Here is a 19,518-nt window from a genome sequence, read left to right as displayed (position 1 = left end):
TGATACATCAAAAATTTTTAAAAGACCCTCAAAATTTTTTAAATTTCTAAAAACCCCTAAAAATTTTCATAAAAACCCATAATATTTTCAAAAAATATAATTTACCTCTAACATATGCTTATACAACAATGACATTCCTATCTATAGAAGAGATAAGAAATAATAAAACTGAAAAAAAAAAAGTGATTTATTATATAATTTAGATATTTAAAATGTTATTTTTAATTTTTATTAATTTAGAGTTATATGATAATTTTAAAAAATAATATAGTAAAGATAAAAGATAGTTTCATTCTTTAATACTATTATTTTATTAATAGAGTTTAATTTTCGGTGAAAAATTATTATTTATACTATATTTTTTGGTGAAAAAAATATTTTTTTATGTTAACTAACTTTTAGTTAAAATGAAATTCACAAGTTAAAAATTTAATTTATATTTTGCTAATAGACTAATGTTATGTTTCCGATTTTCCGACTTCTTATTAATATATTAGAGTAATGCTACATGCAAACTTTTTATATATAATTTTGTGTATAAATAACAATGTATTATTATATGATTTGATAATTAAAAATTAAAGATAAAACAATACATAATAATATGATGATATATCATTGTTTACATATAAAATTATACATATAATATTATTGAATATATTATCATCGAACATAATTATAGTAATATACAACCAAAAGTTATAATATGGGTTTGGTTGTTCATCTTAGATTGAACTCGGGAAAATTAGTCTTTCACTTAATCTTAGACACAAATTAAGTGTATAAAGTATGGAAGAAATAAATTTTTATAAGCCAAATGACTATTTCTTAATTAAGTTTTAATATAAAGATAAATATATACCTGCAAAATTTAAAAAATCCAAAGTCTCACCTATAGACTAACTACTGTTAAAATTTTTTGTTAAGACTAAAGGTAAAATAATCATTTTACTAATAATATTAAAAAATATATAATTTTATCTCATCCCCCTAAGATTTTGAAAACTCGCATTTCGCCCCAGCCTCAATTTTGAAAAATAACTTTTTCACCTAAACCTATGTTTTGCTGCAAAATTTGGCGATGGCAATAGTGGCCGCCACTGTCTCCACCTTTAGCCTAGTAGAAGAGGAACACAACCAACCACGTCGATGAAGACAAAGAATTTTATGTCCGTCTACGAAAAAGAGACGAAGACAAATCCGTCTAGTCTCTTCATTGACGAAGATAGAAGAGGACGAATCTTTATCATCTTTTGCCTCTGTTGAGGAAGAGACGAGTCGGATTTGTCTCCGTCTATTCTTCATCGACAACGACAAAGTTCTTTGTCTTTGTTGACATCGTCGGCTATCTCCCTCCTTTGCTAAGCTAAAGGTGGAAATGGTAGCGACCACTATTGTCATCACTGAAGTTTGCAGCGGATTTGGGGGGGGGGGGGGGGCAGGGGAATTTACTTTTTAAAGTTGGATTGAGATGAATGACGAGTTTTCAAAATCCGGGGGAGAATGAGGTAAAATTATTATTGTTTAATATTTTAGTAAAATAATAATTTTATCCTTAATTTTAACAAAAAATTTTAATGAGAGTTGATTCATGGGTGAGATTTCAGACCCTATAGATGTAACTTTGGTAATGTATCAAAACTTTAGTGAAAAATAGTTCTTTGACTATTTTTATATAGTTGCTAAGACCCATCTTAGTTTGCCTACACAAAGGGACAAATTCAATTCAAATCAAATTACTAAGCAAAAACTCAACTGTTAATTACAGAACTGAAATAAACATACAAAGAAAACACTCATTGTTCACTAAATTAAATTCCATACTCTCCTATTATCAGGAGTTAATGCCTAAATGTGAAATATATCAAGTATCCCACTCGAGTTGTTGTTTAGCTCCCATTGAATTTCAAGCTTGAAATTCCTTCGGTTGTTGGTTTTGAACTCCCTTCAAATGTCTAACCACAAAATTGTGTCCCAGGATTTGAACCAACCAACTAATATGCAGGAGAATGAGCACAGAAAGATAGAGAGCAAAAACGTAGTACAAGCTGCAAGGTACCAAAAAACTAATGCTGAAAACAGAGAACTCTCAGGGCAATTACCCAAAAAAAAAAGCGAGCTTAAAATATCCTACAAAAGTGAAACAAAGAATGACACTTGTATGGAATCATAACGGTATACTTGAACAACTAAAACTGGATTCGAATAAGGACAGCGAGGATGTCAGTTGTACTTCAATGGAAAATCAACATCGGGATGTTCACACAAAATGTAGCCATGTGCGCACTTTTGCTCTCAATGTTTGCCAAACTTTACTTTTCTCGTTTAGCCTACGAAATTCAGAAAAACCAAAATTTGCTAGGTCAGAGCTCTGTGTTTTTAATATTGTAGTTTTGGTTTGGGTGAAACAAATGTGAGTTATTTGCTTAACAAGTCTGTTGGTTCCTTTCCCTTTTTAGTCTGGATTGATTTCCTTTTCTTCGAAGCTATGTAGCATGAAAACGAAACTAGAGAAACGTAAAAATGTGAAAACATATTTTTTAAAAAATATAAAAAACAGGAATATAAAAAAACTTATAAATATGAAAAATATAAAGATTTTTTTATAAATATTAAATTTTTCATAACAAAAATACATAAACCTATATAATATAAAAATTAATAATAAAAAAAAAGAGAAAAAATATTATAAAATATAATTATAAAACTGATTATAAATTATTTTTGAGTAAACATATATAGATATTTAAGAAAAAAATAACAATATACATCAATTTATATAATATGTCAGGAAGAAGATGAGTAACACATCGAAGAATGGAGAGGAGATGAATTCAATATGAAATTTAAAAACATTTCACGTTTGAAATTATAAAAAATATGTGTTTAATCGATTTCACGATTTTTCTTTTAAAAAAAATGCGCTTATAAATTGATTCAAATAAAATGACGGAAGATATTCTAACGTGCTGTGGCATTTTCGGTTGTCGGAAACCATGAGAATCGTCAGAAATTTGGCCGACAGTGCGATGACAGTGGGACAGGGGAAAATTTCAAATTTTCCCCTGTTTTTGAGCAGTGATTTCACAGTAGAAACAAGGGAAATTTGCTGGGTTTATATATGGGCAGTTTCGACATTTCACAAAAGTTGAACATTTTTGTTTTAATCAGAATTTTTTGGACAATTTCGCTTAAACCCCCTTACTTTTACCTATTTTTTATAATTTCCCTTTTAATATTGTAGTTCTAACTGAGGTGAAACAAATGTGAGTTGTTTGCTTAACAAGTCTGTTGGCTCCTTTTCCTTTTTAGTCTGGATTGATTTCCTTTTCTACGAAGCTATGTAGCACGAAAACGAAAGTGGAGAAACGTAAAAATGTGAAAACAAAAAAGTGAAAACGTATTTTTAAAAAAATATAAAAAACAGAAATATAAAAAAAACTTATAAATATGAAAAATATAAATATTTTTTTATAAATACTAATTTTTTTATAACAAAAATACATTAACCTATATAATATAAAAATTAATAATAAAAAGAAAAAAATATTATAAAATAAAATTATAAAACCTATTATAAATTGTTTTTGAGTAAATATATATAAATATTTAAGAAAAAATAGCAATATACACTAATTTATATAATATGTCGGGAAAGAGATGAGTAGCACATCGAAGAATGGAGAGGAGATAAATTCAATATGAAATTTAAAAATATTTCATGTTTGAAATTATAAAAAATATGTGTTTAATCGATTTCACGAGTTTTCTTTTAAAAAAAATGCGTTTCAAAATTTTTTAAAAAGGTGTGTTTTTATATTTTGGAAACATTTTTATTTTTGAAACTCTCCGAAACTTATACAAAATATTTCGGGTCATTTTTTTTTGTACAATTGTCTATTAATTGTTGGTGTTTTTACCCTAGTTGATGAATGATCGTGCGAATTCTTTACCAAGCTGACACCAAACAAAATCCTAGCGTTTCCACTCAAAGGGCATCTTTAATAACAGATCAAGAATATCCATTCATATATGCTCTAAATTTTCAAAGTCCCAATATAGACTTTGAATGTATTCCAAGCACGTCTCTAATTCATATCATCCGTCATTTATTTTTTCACAAATTGGAAATAAGACGGAACATCACAATTTTCTCCTATCCGTATTTATTATCTTTGTTTTTTAAAATATTTTTTATGTTAAAATTAATTAATTAATTATTTTATTTTTTTTAAGTTGTTATCTTATTGTCAATGTTATTTTTTAAAAATATTTTTTATATTACGTGGTAATATTATCATAGAAATTTAATAAATAAAAATAAAATTATAACAAAATTAATATTACTCTAGTAATATTTTAATACTTAAGATAAAAATGAAAATTAGATTAATTTTTATATTATCTCTTATATCACTTTTAGTAATAAAACATGATCAGAATTTTTTATTATTTGAGAAACTAACAAAAAAATATCAATAATAATATATAGATTATAGGGGTATTCGAAGATTGTCCTGAACCAAATACCTTTTAAAAGGGTATTTGCTTTGGAGTAATAAAAAATTATTATAATAATCTATATTTTATTGTTAACATTATCTTGTTTGGTTTGTCAATAATAAAAGATTCTGATAATTTTCTATTATCAATGGTGATGTGATATGTAATATAAACGGTAATTTTATAACTAACTTCATCTTAGATATTAAAAAATTATCAAAATAATATTAAATTTATTACAATTTTATATTTATTTATTAATATTTTTAGACTAAAATAATCTTATTTTCAATTAATATAATATAAACAATATGAGAAATATTTTAGAATAATTATCCCAATAATATTTAAGTAAAATAATATTTTAGTATTATTTTATTACCTCTAATCAAACACAATAATTATATATACTTACTAATTTTTATCAAATTTTATCAAACATAATAATAATTTATTTCTAGTAATTTTTTAAGTAATTTATTTTCAATGTGATTTTTTATTTTTTTGTAATAAAATATTACTTGAATCAAACGTACAATAAATATTTAATTGGCTAACTTGAGCTCGGTATATAAAAAACTGCATTATAACATTATAATTTTTTATTATTTCATTTTAATTTTATAATTTATATATTTATCAATTACCCATATAATTAAAATATAGATTTAAGATTTTTATAGTATAAATATAAAATTTAAAACTATTTAGAGCTTATTAATATTTTATTTAAATTGAGTCGTAAGCTCATGAGCTTACTGAATCCATTATCCTCAAATTTAAGCTATGTTCAAAAACTAAATTGGAATAGATCAAACTCAAGCTTGACTTAAATTAGTTAAGTCAAATCAAACGATAAACTTTTTTCTTACTTTGTAGAGTGGGAAGTAGTTAAAATCTTCAAAATAGCAATGTAGACCAACGACAAAGAAGAATGTTGAAAAGCAAATGAAAGACTTAGTCGTTGGAAGCAATAAAAGATAAACTTTTGAAAACGAGAGAAATGAGCAATGCAATGAAACCACAATAAGTCATCACTAGGTCAGTTATTTTTCATGGACCCCTAATGTTTATTATTTTAATTAACATCCTTAAAAATCCAAATAGAAATGTTTTTTTTTTTTTAAATAAAAAATTTAGAAACTACAATTGTCAATAATTTTAAGATATACAAGGGATCTCATAAGAATGTCCATATATAAACAATAATATATTATTATTTATACACAAAATTATATATATTATTTATGCATGTAATTTTATTGAGAGCCTTTTGGCCTTTTAAAACATATAGGTTGGAAGTGTTGATAAAAGATAATTTAAAACTTTCAGCAACGGCAGGATTGCGAATGATTGAGTTAATTTTGCATGTTAAAATGTTAGGGCAAGCTTAAAGATGAAAAAACCATGCATGGAATGGAAGAAACTGCAAATCATAAGCCAGAAATAGCTAGATTCATTTTGATTGATAAACCAGAACAACCATCAACACAGCCAACCAAACATAAACTAGACCAGCCTGTGTTTGCTTTCTCCTCTTCCACATTCCTATGGAGAAGAAGTAACAAACTGCCTAGGCACACTGAATATGTCCTTCTCTGCAAAAGGTGACGTCCACTCGCACAAACCCACTGACGATGATGTTTCTGTAACAACTCCACCATCCTGCAAACCATTTGTGTTGCCCATTCTCATTCCAGAACTGTTCCTCAATAGAGATGAAAGGCCTAGCCATAACCCACTTGTTTCAGATGAAGATAAGTTTGTGTTTAAAGTCCAATCTATACTGTTGTAGTCACACTCTGGCATCAACCCTCCTGTATTCCAATCTACATGTGAAGAACCTAAGGTTCCGGTAGACCCCCAACTTGAGAAAAGTCCAAGAGATGATGGAAAGGCAAGTGAAGGTGAAGACATACCCATATTACTCCAAGAACCCCGAGACCTTAATGGAGCTGCCAGTGAAGGGGATGTACCCACTGAACTCCATGTGCCTCCCGAACCAGCCAGTGTAGAATCTAGATGGCTATACACATGTTGGGTCTCCTTGTAAGGTGCTTGATGATAAAACTGTTCTGAGAATTGGTTTTCTGTGCCGACACTTCCCATGCTAGGAATTATCTTACCATTTGGCCTTATATTATCAGCAACTGGAACATTTTTCGCATACCATCCAGGAGTTACTGTAGGTGCAGCAGTTACACTAGACACTGGTATCTGCTTGGCATTTATAGATTGTGGACGCTGCATCACAACCACAGGTTCTCTAACTTGATGGATATTCTTTCCCTTATTTCCAACAACAGCATGCCCAGTATCAACTATTGTAGCAGACACTGCTTGCATAGGTGCTGCAGCAGTTATTGAAACAGAAGGGCTTGAACCAGTGGTCACCCATCTTTTATCTGGCAGTGACTTAGGCTGATTTATAACTGCAGACTGCAAGTTTCTACTCCCAGGTTCCAAATACATTGGTACTGTGGCAGCTGCCTTGGTGTAGTTAAAATCTCGTTCGTTCCGTCTGTGCCGTATTGTAACCGAAGCCGCAGGTATCTCTTGTGGTCTCAACTGGTTCTTGATGTTAGCAGTATCATCTGGCTTTGGTGAAGTGGCAGGTGGCTCCTGCTTTTTTGCCTTTATGGTATCTTCTGTCTTATCAAGATCACCTTCACAGGCAAGAACAGCTCTTTCAATCTCCTGCTTTGAACATTTGTATCTCACCTCCATCTCTGTAATGCGTGAAAGCTCTTCAGTTATATTGATTTTCAAGGTACCACAACTTTCCAGTCTAGGGTCCTTGTTTCGTGCTTCTTCTTTTGTGTTCAGAAGCCAGTTGACTGATTCTTCTACCCTGCCATCATTCAGCATGAGGGCAAGGGTTGCCTGGTCAGAAGAAAAGCCCATTCCAACAAGCTGCTCAGAAAGTGCTTCCAGTTTTCTTGACACCAGATAGCCACAACAACGCTCATGCAACTCCTGTGCTCGCTTCTCTTTTTGACGCTGGTGCTTTTTCTCATTCTTTAGACGGATCTTTTCTCGTCTATCGTTGTCAGAACCAGGTATTGGTTCTGGCTGGGGATTCGCAAACTTATCTTTTGTGTCTTCTGACTCACCAGAGCAGCTTCCATTATTTGAAATGGAATCATATTCAGACACTGTTCCATAAGGGCTACTGGAATGTTCATCTGTCTCATCAATATTTCGGAATCGGCCATTGTCATGGTAAGGTGGAGATGTGGCAATTGATGAAGTATCAAGGGTATGGAATGTCCCAGAGATAGGATTGTAAGCACTAGCTGGAATTCCATTACCAGTGTTGGTAGATCCAGAAGACTTAATAGCAACCTTCTGTTGCTCCTTGGCAGCTTTCCCAGAGGCCTTGGACTTGGATTTAGATGCTGGAGACATCGTCTGGTATTTCAATTAGCAGATCTTCTGAAAAAAGTACATGAAAAACCAATTGGTTGGATATGAATAAAAAACATACACTATCCAGATAAAGATTTTGTAATTTTACATATACACACAACAGGATTTGGAAACAACACCAAGTTTGGAACAAACAGAAAACACTTCAGCAAAGATTAAATGTGCAGACATCATTGATCTTACAGACAATGGTCTCAAGCAATGACACTATTTAGAGAAGTCATCAACACAATCAAGCAGTCTCCTGAATGAGAAACTACACAACATATTGCAAATCGTCCATGAATAACAATCTCAGTTGTGCAATCAAAGCATAATAATTAGCCCAAAATTTCCACTTTGTAACCAGAGAATAACAATAGTGGTTATTTTCCATATCAAGAAAAAAGGATCGAGGAAAAAATAATGTAAATAATACAGAAAGACAGATATATCTCCATGCATGGGCAAAAAGGTAAATGTTTGTTCTGATTTAACTTTTCCTCAAGATAATAAAATATTATAAACCATCAATAACTCATGAAGTAATCAATAACAAAGTTATTGTCTAATTTTCTCCTCTAAATTGAAGTCTTATTAATCTCTTTATTCATTTGATAAAAACTTAAAAATAAAAGAAATTAAATATGGAAATCATTGATTTATGCCACAAATCTCACCTACACATAATAAAACGAGAAAGATATGATTAAGCTTTCATGTGAGTGTACTACAATGTAATAAATATTAAGGTTAACTACCCAATTGACTCCAATCCTACAAGCTCCATGAAAACTGAACTACAAAAATAAATAAATAAATTAAAGAAAATTAATGTGCCCACAATTGGTCAACTATGATGATCTCATCTCTAAATGTAAACTTCGATAACACCCGTATGATCTTATTAAAATATTAGAAAAAGAGAAACAAAGGAGATGGATACTCTAAAATTAAATTATTTTGTGAATATTTAGAAATCCATATAAATAAAATATGAAGCAAGCAGAATAGGTATGAGTTAAATTATAAATGTGAGTGAAACGTGAACCAATCAAGTAGGATGACTGAAGGAAAAAAGAATAGTCTGCCTTCAACAAAATCCAACCACTTTCAATTAGATAAACAACCAGTAAAGACAAAACAGAAAGCTTTAAAAAAACTGATTTATTGGCAAGGACATGATTATCATAACTTATCAATTACACGAGTCATCAAACATTACAAGTCCTTAAATTTTTTATCTTTTGAGTTCAATATAGGCGAGTTGGAGAGAAGAGAACAAGTAGTTTCAGCATAGGTTCTGTAATAAAATGCAGACATGCATTAAAGAAAGCTGTGGAGACAATATTCCAAATGGATTTTAAAAGGAAAACAAGGGCATGAACTCTACAAGCATCTAAAACTTTAACCATTTGAAACATACTAAATGAGGTGTCAACTTTAAGTGCTAACTGCTAGGGTGAAACATCGACAAAAACAGAAAAATGTAAGCTGTTAGTCAGTTGATTATCCATAAGATCCAAGCCAAATATTCTAGATGAAATGCCACAATTAATTTTAACCAAAAATCACAGAAACATATGTGCCAACTAAAGTGTTTAGATCTACAGACACATTGATGACCCAGTGAATCGTGCAACATGGTTTCAGATAACACCACAAAGGAATGTGTGGCACATATCTTAATCGAATAATGGCATTTACAAATAATGGATATTTAAATCTCATATCTAAAAGGAACACCAAAATCATATAGAAGAATCGTTAATTAAACAGCCAAAATAAGCTAATACACAGATTCAAATCCCATAATTACAAAAGCTAATCTCTTGATAAAAGACGTGGCACGGCACCAAATGAATTCAATCGTCAAGCTTATCGTAAAAACAAAACTCATTCGCAAATCCCCTAATCACCCAAAACGCATCCGAAAAACACGAAAAATTCATAATAAATTCTTGATTCAGCTTGCCACAACACATCCCATCTCCTACACAGAACTATAAAAAACAACACATTGCTGTCACAAGACCAACAGCCAAAAACAGCCACTAAATCGAATACAACATAACTAGCAAAACATATGCGCATAAATCTATACCCAGATATAATATATATATAACCATTATTCAAATTTTCAAAAATAAAAGCATTTAAAGAAAAGAAACCCATTAAGGCTTAGATCCCATAGATTTGAATTACAAACTCAAATCAAAACCCAAATCAAGGAAGAGATCAAAAGGACAATAATAGAAACAGAAAACCAGAAAATACATAGTAAGAAATGAACAGGAAAACAAATCAAAGATCTAAAAGAACAATAAGAGGGACAAAAATTGAACCTTGAGCGGAGAAATCGATGAATACAAAGAAGAGATATTGTGAGACAGTTTGATGCTTATCGCTCGTTGTTTTTGGGTAAATTTTTGTTTTTTTTATTTATTTATTCATGGATTTTCTCTCTCTCTCTCGCGCTACAAACGTCAGTTCAAGTACGTGAAATTACAATTATTTGTATTTAAATGTAGCCTTTCAGTTCCGGTGGTTTTCTCTGTTTTGCCTAAAATAAGGGTCCCGTTTTTTGCCCTTTTATAACAACAAAATCAAAAAAATTATTTTTCAATTTTATTATAATTAGAATTTTCAATTTAATAAAATTTAAAAGGCCAAAGGACTATGTCCCACCCAAGGATTAGTAAAAGAACAGATTCCCACTCAATTAACTTTAAAAAATATAAATATCTATTAATTTATTAAAATTTACTATTAAGTTAAAAGATAAAAATATCATTTAATAAAAATATTTTAGAAAATTAAAAATTTATCATTTTTTCTCTTAGATTTAAAAATTAACAATTTTCTCTCAACTTAAAGTTTAAAAAATGATTGAATCTCCCTTAGGGTTTTTTTTTTTCTTCTCTAATGACTATCCCCGACAACCGGTCTTCCCAAACTCCTCTTCTTCTGTTGAAGCATGTCGATATCTGGTTGAAATTGTGGGACAAAGATGAATCGTTTTCATCTCTTCGTTGGACGAAGATGATTTGTCTTCGTATGTTGAAAATACATGTCATGGCTTGATCTCCAATAAGAGAGGAAGATACAGTGAAGGCGGGTTGTTGATTGAGATCGAGGTGGTTGCTTGAGAAGGGAAAAGAAAACCTTAGGAGAAATTCAATCATTTTTCAAATCTTGGGTTTAAGAGAAATTTTAGATTTTTAAACCTAAGAGAGAAAATATAAAAAAATTTTAATTTTTTTAAATAATTTTATTAAATGATATTTTTACTCCTAATCCTAACAATGAATTTTAACAAATGGTAAGTATTTAAATTTTTTAAAATTAACAAATGAGAATTTATCATTTCACTAAACATATCAAAATATTCATACACTTTACTATATAACATATTTCAACTGTTTTAGCATATATTTTTATAAATTATAGATCACTGGCCATATAATTACATAATCTTTATGATAATTTAGAAATGAGATTATTATAAAAAAGTTTATTTTTTTAATTTTTTAATTTAGGATTTTAAATTTTAAGATCCGGGTGGAATGGAAACTGTTAAATCCCGGGAGGTTCGTGACGCCGCCGAGCGCCACAATATTTTTACTTGAATTAGTAAATAATTCACCATTTACAGGTCACTTTAATTAAACTTTTTTTACTTCGTGTTTAATTAATCAAAACAAAAACTTAAAATAAAATATATTTTCAATAATTTAAGATAAATATCATATTGGATTTTCTAACTTCAATTTCTGGGCAATTTGCTTTTTTCGTTTTATTTAATTAAAACATTAAATTGGAAGTTTTGAATCATGACTAGAGTTGGATTACAACTAAGCTTATTCAAATTCGAATTTGAGTCTAAATTCAATTCAAATAAGTTTGAAATAAGTTTAATTCAAACAAGTTTAAGTTTGAAAGTTAAATATTTTTTAATTTGAATTTAAACTCAAACTTTAAGCATGTTCAACTGGTTAAGCTTGTGAGTCTGAAATTTTTTTATATGAATTGATTAAAATAAAATCATTTTGATTAATATGCATCAAAACAATGTTGTTTTAGTCATTTTTGCTTTGCTACAGTACTGAATTGATTTCAAAGTTCAATTCAAGTTTGAACTCGAATTAAATTCAAATTTGACTCCTCTTAAATGATCTAAACTCAAACATATCTGATGTGAGTTTGATGAACTTCAACTTGAGTTTAACTCTACTAAAATCAAATCGAATTTGAACTAAGACAAACTCAAACTTGATTTGATTCAAATTCAATTATAAGCATGACATCTTGGACCCGGGACATCGAGTGTCCAAAAGTGTTAAGTAAGGTTTGATTAAATGTAGTAATTGTTATAAACATAATCACGAGATACTATTCTTAAAAGGGCAAAGGACTGTTTCCCACAAAAGTTTTAGTCGAATTTTAATAACATACTTGTGACAGTTCAAAAATCCAAATATCTACTTATGGACTAACTTCTATTAGAATTTTTTTTTAAAAACAAGGGTAAAATCATCATTTTACTATTAAACTTTAAACCGTAAAAAATTATATCATTCCCCCTCTTTAGCTTGAAAAACTAACAATTTTCTCTATGATAAAACTTTGAAAAACTACAATTTCCCCCTAAACTTAAAATTTTTTAAGTAAGCCAATGATCCACTGGAATTCGGTGGCTCAATGACAGTGGAGAACCATCTAGAAGCGCATCATTGTCTAGATCAACGCTCTAGACGATGATGCATCGACGCTTTGTCGTCTAGAGACGTCAATTTGGATGAAGATATGTTGATGCTTTGTCATCCAGAGGCGTCATTTTGGACGACGATGCGTTGTCCAAAAGCATTGATGTTTCTGGATGCTTCTCCGCCACTATTGAGCCACCAGGTTCCAATGGATCGGTGGCTCACCTGAAAAATTAAAACCCTAAGGGGAAATTACAGTTCTTAAAAGTTTTAATGTGAGGAAAAATTGCTAATTTTTTAAACTAAAAAGAAAAAATGATATAAATTTTTAAGGTTTTAAAATTTAATAGTAAAATAATGTTTTTACTCTTATCTTTAATAAAAAATTATAATAAAAGTTAGTTTATGTGTGAGTACTTACGTTTTTAAACTATCGTAAGTGTATTATTGAGATTCGATTAAAACTTGTTGAGAAATAGTCTTTTGCCCTTCTTAAAATGATACGACATGAGAAATTATATGAAATAATATTTATAAAATCTAATAAATAATTTACGCAGATTTGATCTTCATTCAATCATATTTTAAGGATAAATTAATTATTATAATACAATCAAATCATGCCCCATCAAAGCATGAAATTTTAGCCTGCCCCGGGAATATTATCAAAAAAATTAGTAAATAAATAAAATAATAATTATAATATAAAAAATTATTTTTTAAAAATTAATAGACTGACCCGTGGCTCAACAATTATAGGTCTCATATATTTTGTGGATTGATTAGCCTTGAAAGCCCACAATTATACGGGACTTAGGCCTAGCCTTCTGACAACCCTACCTATTATGCACCCTTTACAATTAAATGAATAATTAAATTTTAATTAAACAACTTAAACAGACAACCCACAAACACCATGCAAGCTTTTGAATAGGCCTGTGATCCCTTCTGCAATCAGTAGATGAATATAATGATCCACCAAGAGATTTATGAAAACAACCCATTTCCATAATGTCACCCTCAGATTCATATTACAAGTAAATTTTAATGTAAAGTGCGATTAGAAGTTAGCAATGAATAAACACATTTATAGCTATAAGTAATGTGAAAAAGGAAAAAAAATGCTATGCCTCAAAAGTGGAACAAGTGCAGTATGCAGAGTATTCACTATGTTCTACAATAACAACTCTAATGACTATAATTAAACAGCTTAAGCCCCCAGCTCATATCCTCACAGTGCTTCAAATGAGGAACAAGAGTAGCGGTATCCACCTCTGTCTTCGCCTTGCAGTCGTAAATGGGTGGCGCATGATAACAAGGCTCTATCGATAAGGCTCGACCACAAGGAGGATCTGGGATCTGTCCATTTGATATCTTGTATAGAATCCATGGTCTCATACCCCCAAGACCTTGGGCAACATAACCAAAGGTCGACCATGCAGTAGTGACCAGGACATCAGTCAAACTTAGGAGATATATCTCAGACCATGCCTTCATGTTGTGCAAATTATTGTCAGAGTGTTGCTTTTCTTCATGGCTAGGCTGGTAAACAGAAATCGTTTCCCTGCTCAAAGTAGGGTGGTTGAGATACATATCATTCAACTTGTCAAAGTAATCAGGGATTAAAGATGTTATAAGAACAGCCTTTGATCTCTGGTTTTCTGATGGAGCAGCTATGGTTTTTGACATATTCACTTCAGGCAACAACTTTTCCTTTAGAGTACAGGCCAAAATCTGATCCATAAATTGGGAAGAACTAGTTTTTTTATCAAATAATCTCAATTGGATGCCAATCCTTTCGTCCGCTTTGGCCAGGTACTGCTTATAGTACCCAGTGATTTGTCCCCATACTAGATTTGAAGGGTGGAAAAGATACCTACCCAAATGATGGAACACGGTTTCTTTGTCCGGAAATAGCTTGTTTAGTTCTTCCTCAAAAGATGAGATCAGGAATAGAGATGGAAGAAAGTAGACATTTGATTTCATTATCAACCAGGGTATTTTCCTAAGAAGAGTTTGATCTTGATTGCAGAAAAAGAGCTTGTCATGATGATCATAATCATGCGAAAGATAGAGATGTAGATATGATGGCAGCGACTCCATTGAAGCAGTTATTGCCTTTTTCTTGAGCATGTTCCCATAACTATAGGCATAATTCTGTTTAAAACTGTCAAACTGATCCTTGAAAGGAAAGTCATTTGGCAATATCCATGATGCATGTGGAAATGGTTCACAAAAAAGATCTTCCATTTCAGGTTCTTCATTTATGAGCAGAACTCGATTTGTCAGAAGAGCGTAAAGAAAGGCTGAGGTTATGCTCAGTATTCTGTTTCCCATGCCACAAAAGGCCACCCAAATGACATAATTACACTCACTGGAACTATCAATTTGGCCAGATTTTATTTGTTTCATGGCTCTGTTGTATAATCTAGTATGAGGTCCACAACGCTTATGAAGCTCTTCATAACTACGCAGTTTGGCAACAAGATAGGAAGAAGGCTTATGGGGTGAAGATTTGCGATATAATACACTCTGGTACCTGCTCAAGCAAGAGTTTCCAGGAAAGTCTGCTGTGAGAAGTCCATCAAGACGTTTGTGGCCTGGCAATCTGAGTTGAAAGAAATGTTTTAAACCTAACAGGGAGCAAAACCAAGTAAAATTAACAGCAAAAATAATGCAAGGGACACTGGTTACTCCAACTTTTATTAGAAAATCAAACACAATAGGCACTCCTATTTACAAGAGTAGCATGTTTAATTACTTTAATACAAAGAATTTGGCAGCTCAATCAGAATCAGAAATTCATTTCTCAGCATAACTAAATCAGCAATTTAAAATCACATGGCACAACAGAACATAACAGAGAATGAATCATGCTTCATGGTCTCAACTTACAGGGGATCCAAATATGTATTATATAGACTTCAAAATTTCAAAAGAAATTACCAGAGCAAAGAAATACTTAAACTAATTATGATCTGTGTTTTATAAACATGCTAAATGGACAACTAATTATGATCTGTGTTTTATAAACATACTAAATGGACCACAGAAGAAATTAAAGATGTATTGCCACATAACCCAACTTCAATTTAGTGATTTTTGACACATTCTACCGAATTGGAAAAAACTATAGCATCATTCTACTTTTTCAAGAACAAAACAATTTCTTTGGACACTCAAGACTGTCAATTTCAACTACTCACGGAAAAGTCATTCAATCAAATTATACAACATAAATAGATTCCCAAAACCAGAATTGAAGCGTCTAACTAGCCACATAGCTGATCGAATTCAAGCTTAAGTCAAACTATTTCTTGAAATTGAGGAAAATTAACCATTCTCTTTGATATTCAGTCCTAATCATCTTGTACAAACTCAAGAATTCACAAATAAGCCAACAAATATAAGCAAGAACTAAAATCAATCATTCAATGAAATAACAAAAAAATATCAATAGCACAAATATATTGAATTGAATTAAAGGATCTTACGGGTGACTGGATTGAAGGGATTTTCATGGAAACTGAGCAAGATAAAGAGCAAAACAGGCAAAAGAAGCACCCAAGTAGCAAGCTTAGGGAAGCGTGGCATGGTGAAACGGTGTCCTTTCAACTGTATATTGAGACAGAAAGGCTTTCTTCGCCCATCTGAAACCATCAGAATCCCTAGAAATATTATGTAATATATATGTAGGTAACAAAAGCAAAAGCTGAAAAAGATTGAAACTTCAACTCGGTTGAGTTGACCTTTAAAGAAGAAATATCAGAAGTACCTGGCGTTCCAGGAAGAAGAAAATAAAGACAAAATGAAAAGACTAAAAACAATTCTCATAGCTAAGTGCTCACAGAATTTGACAGGCTGAAGAAGCATAAGAAATTGCACAATGCATGCAAGATGAGGACGATGTCGTTTTGACTTTTTCTTCCTGGCTTTGGCCAGCTGGCGGGAGTGACTAATCAAAATTATTCATATTTGAAAGGGGAATTTCGTGGAAAATTATTAAATCTTTTTGGTCCCTGAAGTTTTATCTAAGTACCATTTGGTCTAGTAATATACCAAAGTAACTTTTAAATCCATATTAGGCTTCACTCATGTTTAAAGACATTTTAGAAAAACCCTTTTGATTTCCATTTGATATATGCCGACTGATGAAAGTAATATTTAGAAACTGGATGCGGAGAGGGATTTACATTTTTCACCCAAGTTTTTTCTTATCCAAATTTGCATGTAGGACTTCCAATGGACTATAACGAGTCATTAATTATAATAATAATGACTAAATATGTCTCTTATTCATCAATTATTTATGAGAGCAGGTGAACGTTTTACTTTGAAGCAATGAGAACTCTATAGAGCAATATATCTCTTCAACAATAATATGATAACTTTTCTATTCATCTCGTGCCTATAAGGAAAAAAACTATCTTTTCTTATCAAATAAGAATTATATTGTTAATATGATTAGTTTGTTTTGATTCAATTAGGATAGATATAAATGAGTAATTTTGATGAGTCACTCCTACCAGCAAATATAATGATTCCATTATTCCTATGTGTTATCATCATACAGATCGAAAAAACAAAAAAAACCCTTCTAGAGATTCAAATATCCCTAGAATTCTTATCCAAAATTATATTCTCCTCAAGGTATATTTTATTGTAGCAACACCACTTAATAACATACTATTGACATAGGTTTTCGATTATCGTGTTTGAGCACATACAAATCCTTTAGGGTGCATTTGGTTACGGGTATGTAAGATTACCTTGGTAATCTATCTTTTATTCCTTTGTTTGATTTGTCAGTAATAAAAGATTACAGTAATATTCTATTACCAATGCTGACGTAGCAGGTAATATAGGTGGTAATCTGATTACCACCTTCACCTTAGGTATTTAAAGATTACTGAAGTAATCTTTAGTTTATTATAAAAAAATTATTATTTATTAATTTTTTGAGATAAAAATAAATTTATTTTTAATTAATATGACAAATAATATAAAAAATATTTAAAATAATTATATTCAAGGGCATTTAAGTAAAATAATTTACTAGTAATCTTTTATTACCTTTAACCAAACACAATAATTATTTATACATATAAAATTTTATCAAACATAGTAATCATTTATACCAAGTAATCTTCTAAGTAATTTATTTTCAAGGTAATCTTTCTATTTTAGTAATCAAATATTACTCAAATCAAACGCCCCCTTAGTGTTTTGTTTTCTTTATATTTATCACATTTTACACTGTAATAGATATCATGATTAATTAAATAATCTTCAACATAGTTACCATAAACTATCTTACACAAGTTTTTGAATTTCGTATATTAGTTGGTAACATGAAATCTTATTAATCTTAAAGCATTTTTTCACCTATCAAGCATATTAACCACACATTCTTATCCAAAATCTGACTATATTAAAAAATTAACTCTATCATGACAAAATAATAATTTTATAATTATAACTTTTGAAAATATTAAAAACAATAACTTTTTTTAAGAATTTACCTTAATGTTTTAAACATAACTTATCGACTCTTTTACAAGTTTGGAAACATATATTTTAATCTATATAATTCTAGTTTGAAAACATAAGATGTCACAACCACCACTTATCCAAGTTGAAGTCTGTGAAACCCACCATAACCACCACCAAGCCAAACCCAAACCCATTAGACCTCTAAACATGATAGTTATGCAATTTTACAAGTTTGAAAACATGTAAATTAGTCATTGTAATTTAAGTTTGAAAGCTCCAGTTGCCACAACTGTTGTCCATCCAAACCAAAACCCACCAAAACTATACCCACCCATGCCCAAACCCACCATAACCACCACCCTCCTAAACCCAAACCTATTAAAACTCCAAATATGACAATTTAACCCTTTTTACAAGTTTGAAATCATATAATCAAATCCCTACAATTTAAGTTTGGAAATCCTAACTGCCATAACCACCATGCATCCAAACCCTAACGCATCATAAACCAAACCCACCATAAAGTTTGTGGAATTGGCAAATTTTGCAAGAAAGAAAAGGAGTGAAAGTGAAAAGGGAAAAATTAGATTGTTGATGCTAAATTTGATATGCAAAAGGTTGTTTTAGAATTTTATTAATTTGTGGTGATATAATATTTTTGAAAAGTGAAATAGTTAATGATAATATATTAGTTTAACTTTCTAACATAAAGTCAGAATTCTTTTTTTGTTAATAGAGTTAGGTTTTGGATAATGAATATGATTTATGTATTTGATAGATGAAAAAGTGTTTTCGAGCAAAACTTCGAGTGAAAATTTGTAAATCACTTTTGTGTTAAAATTTATCTTGTGAAAGTGTAAAACACCTATGGCATTCATTTATAAATGAGTTGGGGCTAATGACCCCACTCAAAACTTTTATTTTTTTTCAAAATTTTCCATTTTAATATAATATACTTTAGAAATTGGTTCCAACCATATGATAATAAACCCATTTTTTCTATTGTTTATCAAATAAAAATTGCGTTTATTTAAGAAGATAAATATTTTATTGATTGTTTAGTTTCTTTATTAATTAGAAATCAATTTAAAAGATGTGAATACAATTGTTTTTTGTTATTTTTATTGTTATATGGTAGTTTTCTACTCATAAAAACATCTTATAGTCTAGAAGCTTTCCCTTATCTGAATCAATATGTATGACTTCTAATAGACTAGATTAGCAGCTAGCTATAGTAATAATGATTAGATACGTCTCCTATATCCAGCTATCAACTAGGACTGCAAATAAACTGTATATTCCGAGACAACTAGAAGAACTCTACAATGAAGTGAATCTTCTCAACATCAATGAGATCATTTTCCTATTCTTCCCTTTTGTGCTTGTAAGGGAAATTTTTCTTTCCTTA

General features: G+C 30.3%; 2 protein-coding genes across 3 annotated transcripts; both read right to left on the bottom strand.

The window, feature by feature from the left end:
* Nucleotides 1–5,939: 5,939 nt before the first annotated feature.
* Nucleotides 5,940–10,457, bottom strand: LOC123193187. The gene is made up of 2 exons (XM_044605991.1): nt 10,257–10,457; nt 5,940–7,938 (listed from the first exon to the last, which is right to left on the bottom strand). Exon 2 carries the CDS (start codon nt 7,909–7,911, stop codon nt 6,052–6,054), a length of 1,860 nt encoding a protein of 619 aa, XP_044461926.1. The 5' UTR covers nt 7,912–7,938; nt 10,257–10,457; the 3' UTR covers nt 5,940–6,051.
* A 3,146-nt stretch (nt 10,458–13,603) lies between these two features.
* On the bottom strand, nt 13,604–16,551 carry LOC123193503 (galactoside 2-alpha-L-fucosyltransferase-like). Of its 2 annotated transcripts, none has more exons than XM_044606529.1 (3): nt 16,466–16,551; nt 16,112–16,267; nt 13,604–15,250 (listed from the first exon to the last, which is right to left on the bottom strand). In XM_044606529.1, exons 1-3 carry the CDS (start codon nt 16,488–16,490, stop codon nt 13,806–13,808), a joined length of 1,626 nt encoding a protein of 541 aa, XP_044462464.1. In that variant the 5' UTR covers nt 16,491–16,551; the 3' UTR covers nt 13,604–13,805. The 2 variants fall into 2 exon arrangements, with proteins under 2 accessions (XP_044462464.1, XP_044462465.1); XM_044606530.1 differs by having other exon boundaries at nt 16,393–16,510.
* Between the last annotated feature and the right edge of the window lie 2,967 nt (nt 16,552–19,518).

The sequence above is a fragment of the Mangifera indica genome, chromosome 12 (assembly GCF_011075055.1).
Source record: "Mangifera indica cultivar Alphonso chromosome 12, CATAS_Mindica_2.1, whole genome shotgun sequence".
In the NCBI taxonomy this organism is placed as follows: domain Eukaryota; kingdom Viridiplantae; phylum Streptophyta; class Magnoliopsida; order Sapindales; family Anacardiaceae; genus Mangifera; species Mangifera indica.
The sequence above is the reverse complement of the archived record's forward strand: the minus strand, read 5'-3'. Positions and strand labels throughout refer to the sequence as shown.

Bases quoted from the DNA above. Each gene is read 5' to 3' on its own strand.
- LOC123193187 (XM_044605991.1), bottom strand. From the start codon at position 7,911: ATGTCTCCAGCATCTAAATCCAAGTCCAAGGCCTCTGGGAAAGCTGCC.
- LOC123193503 (XM_044606529.1), bottom strand. From the start codon at position 16,490: ATGCTTCTTCAGCCTGTCAAATTCT. The intron at 16,268-16,465 runs GTGAGCACTTAG...TGATGGTTTCAG, and splicing joins TCTTCAGCCTGTCAAATTCT to ATGGGCGAAGAAAGCCTTTC. The intron at 15,251-16,111 runs GTAAGATCCTTT...GCTCCCTGTTAG, and splicing joins TCCCTTCAATCCAGTCACCC to GTTTAAAACATTTCTTTCAA.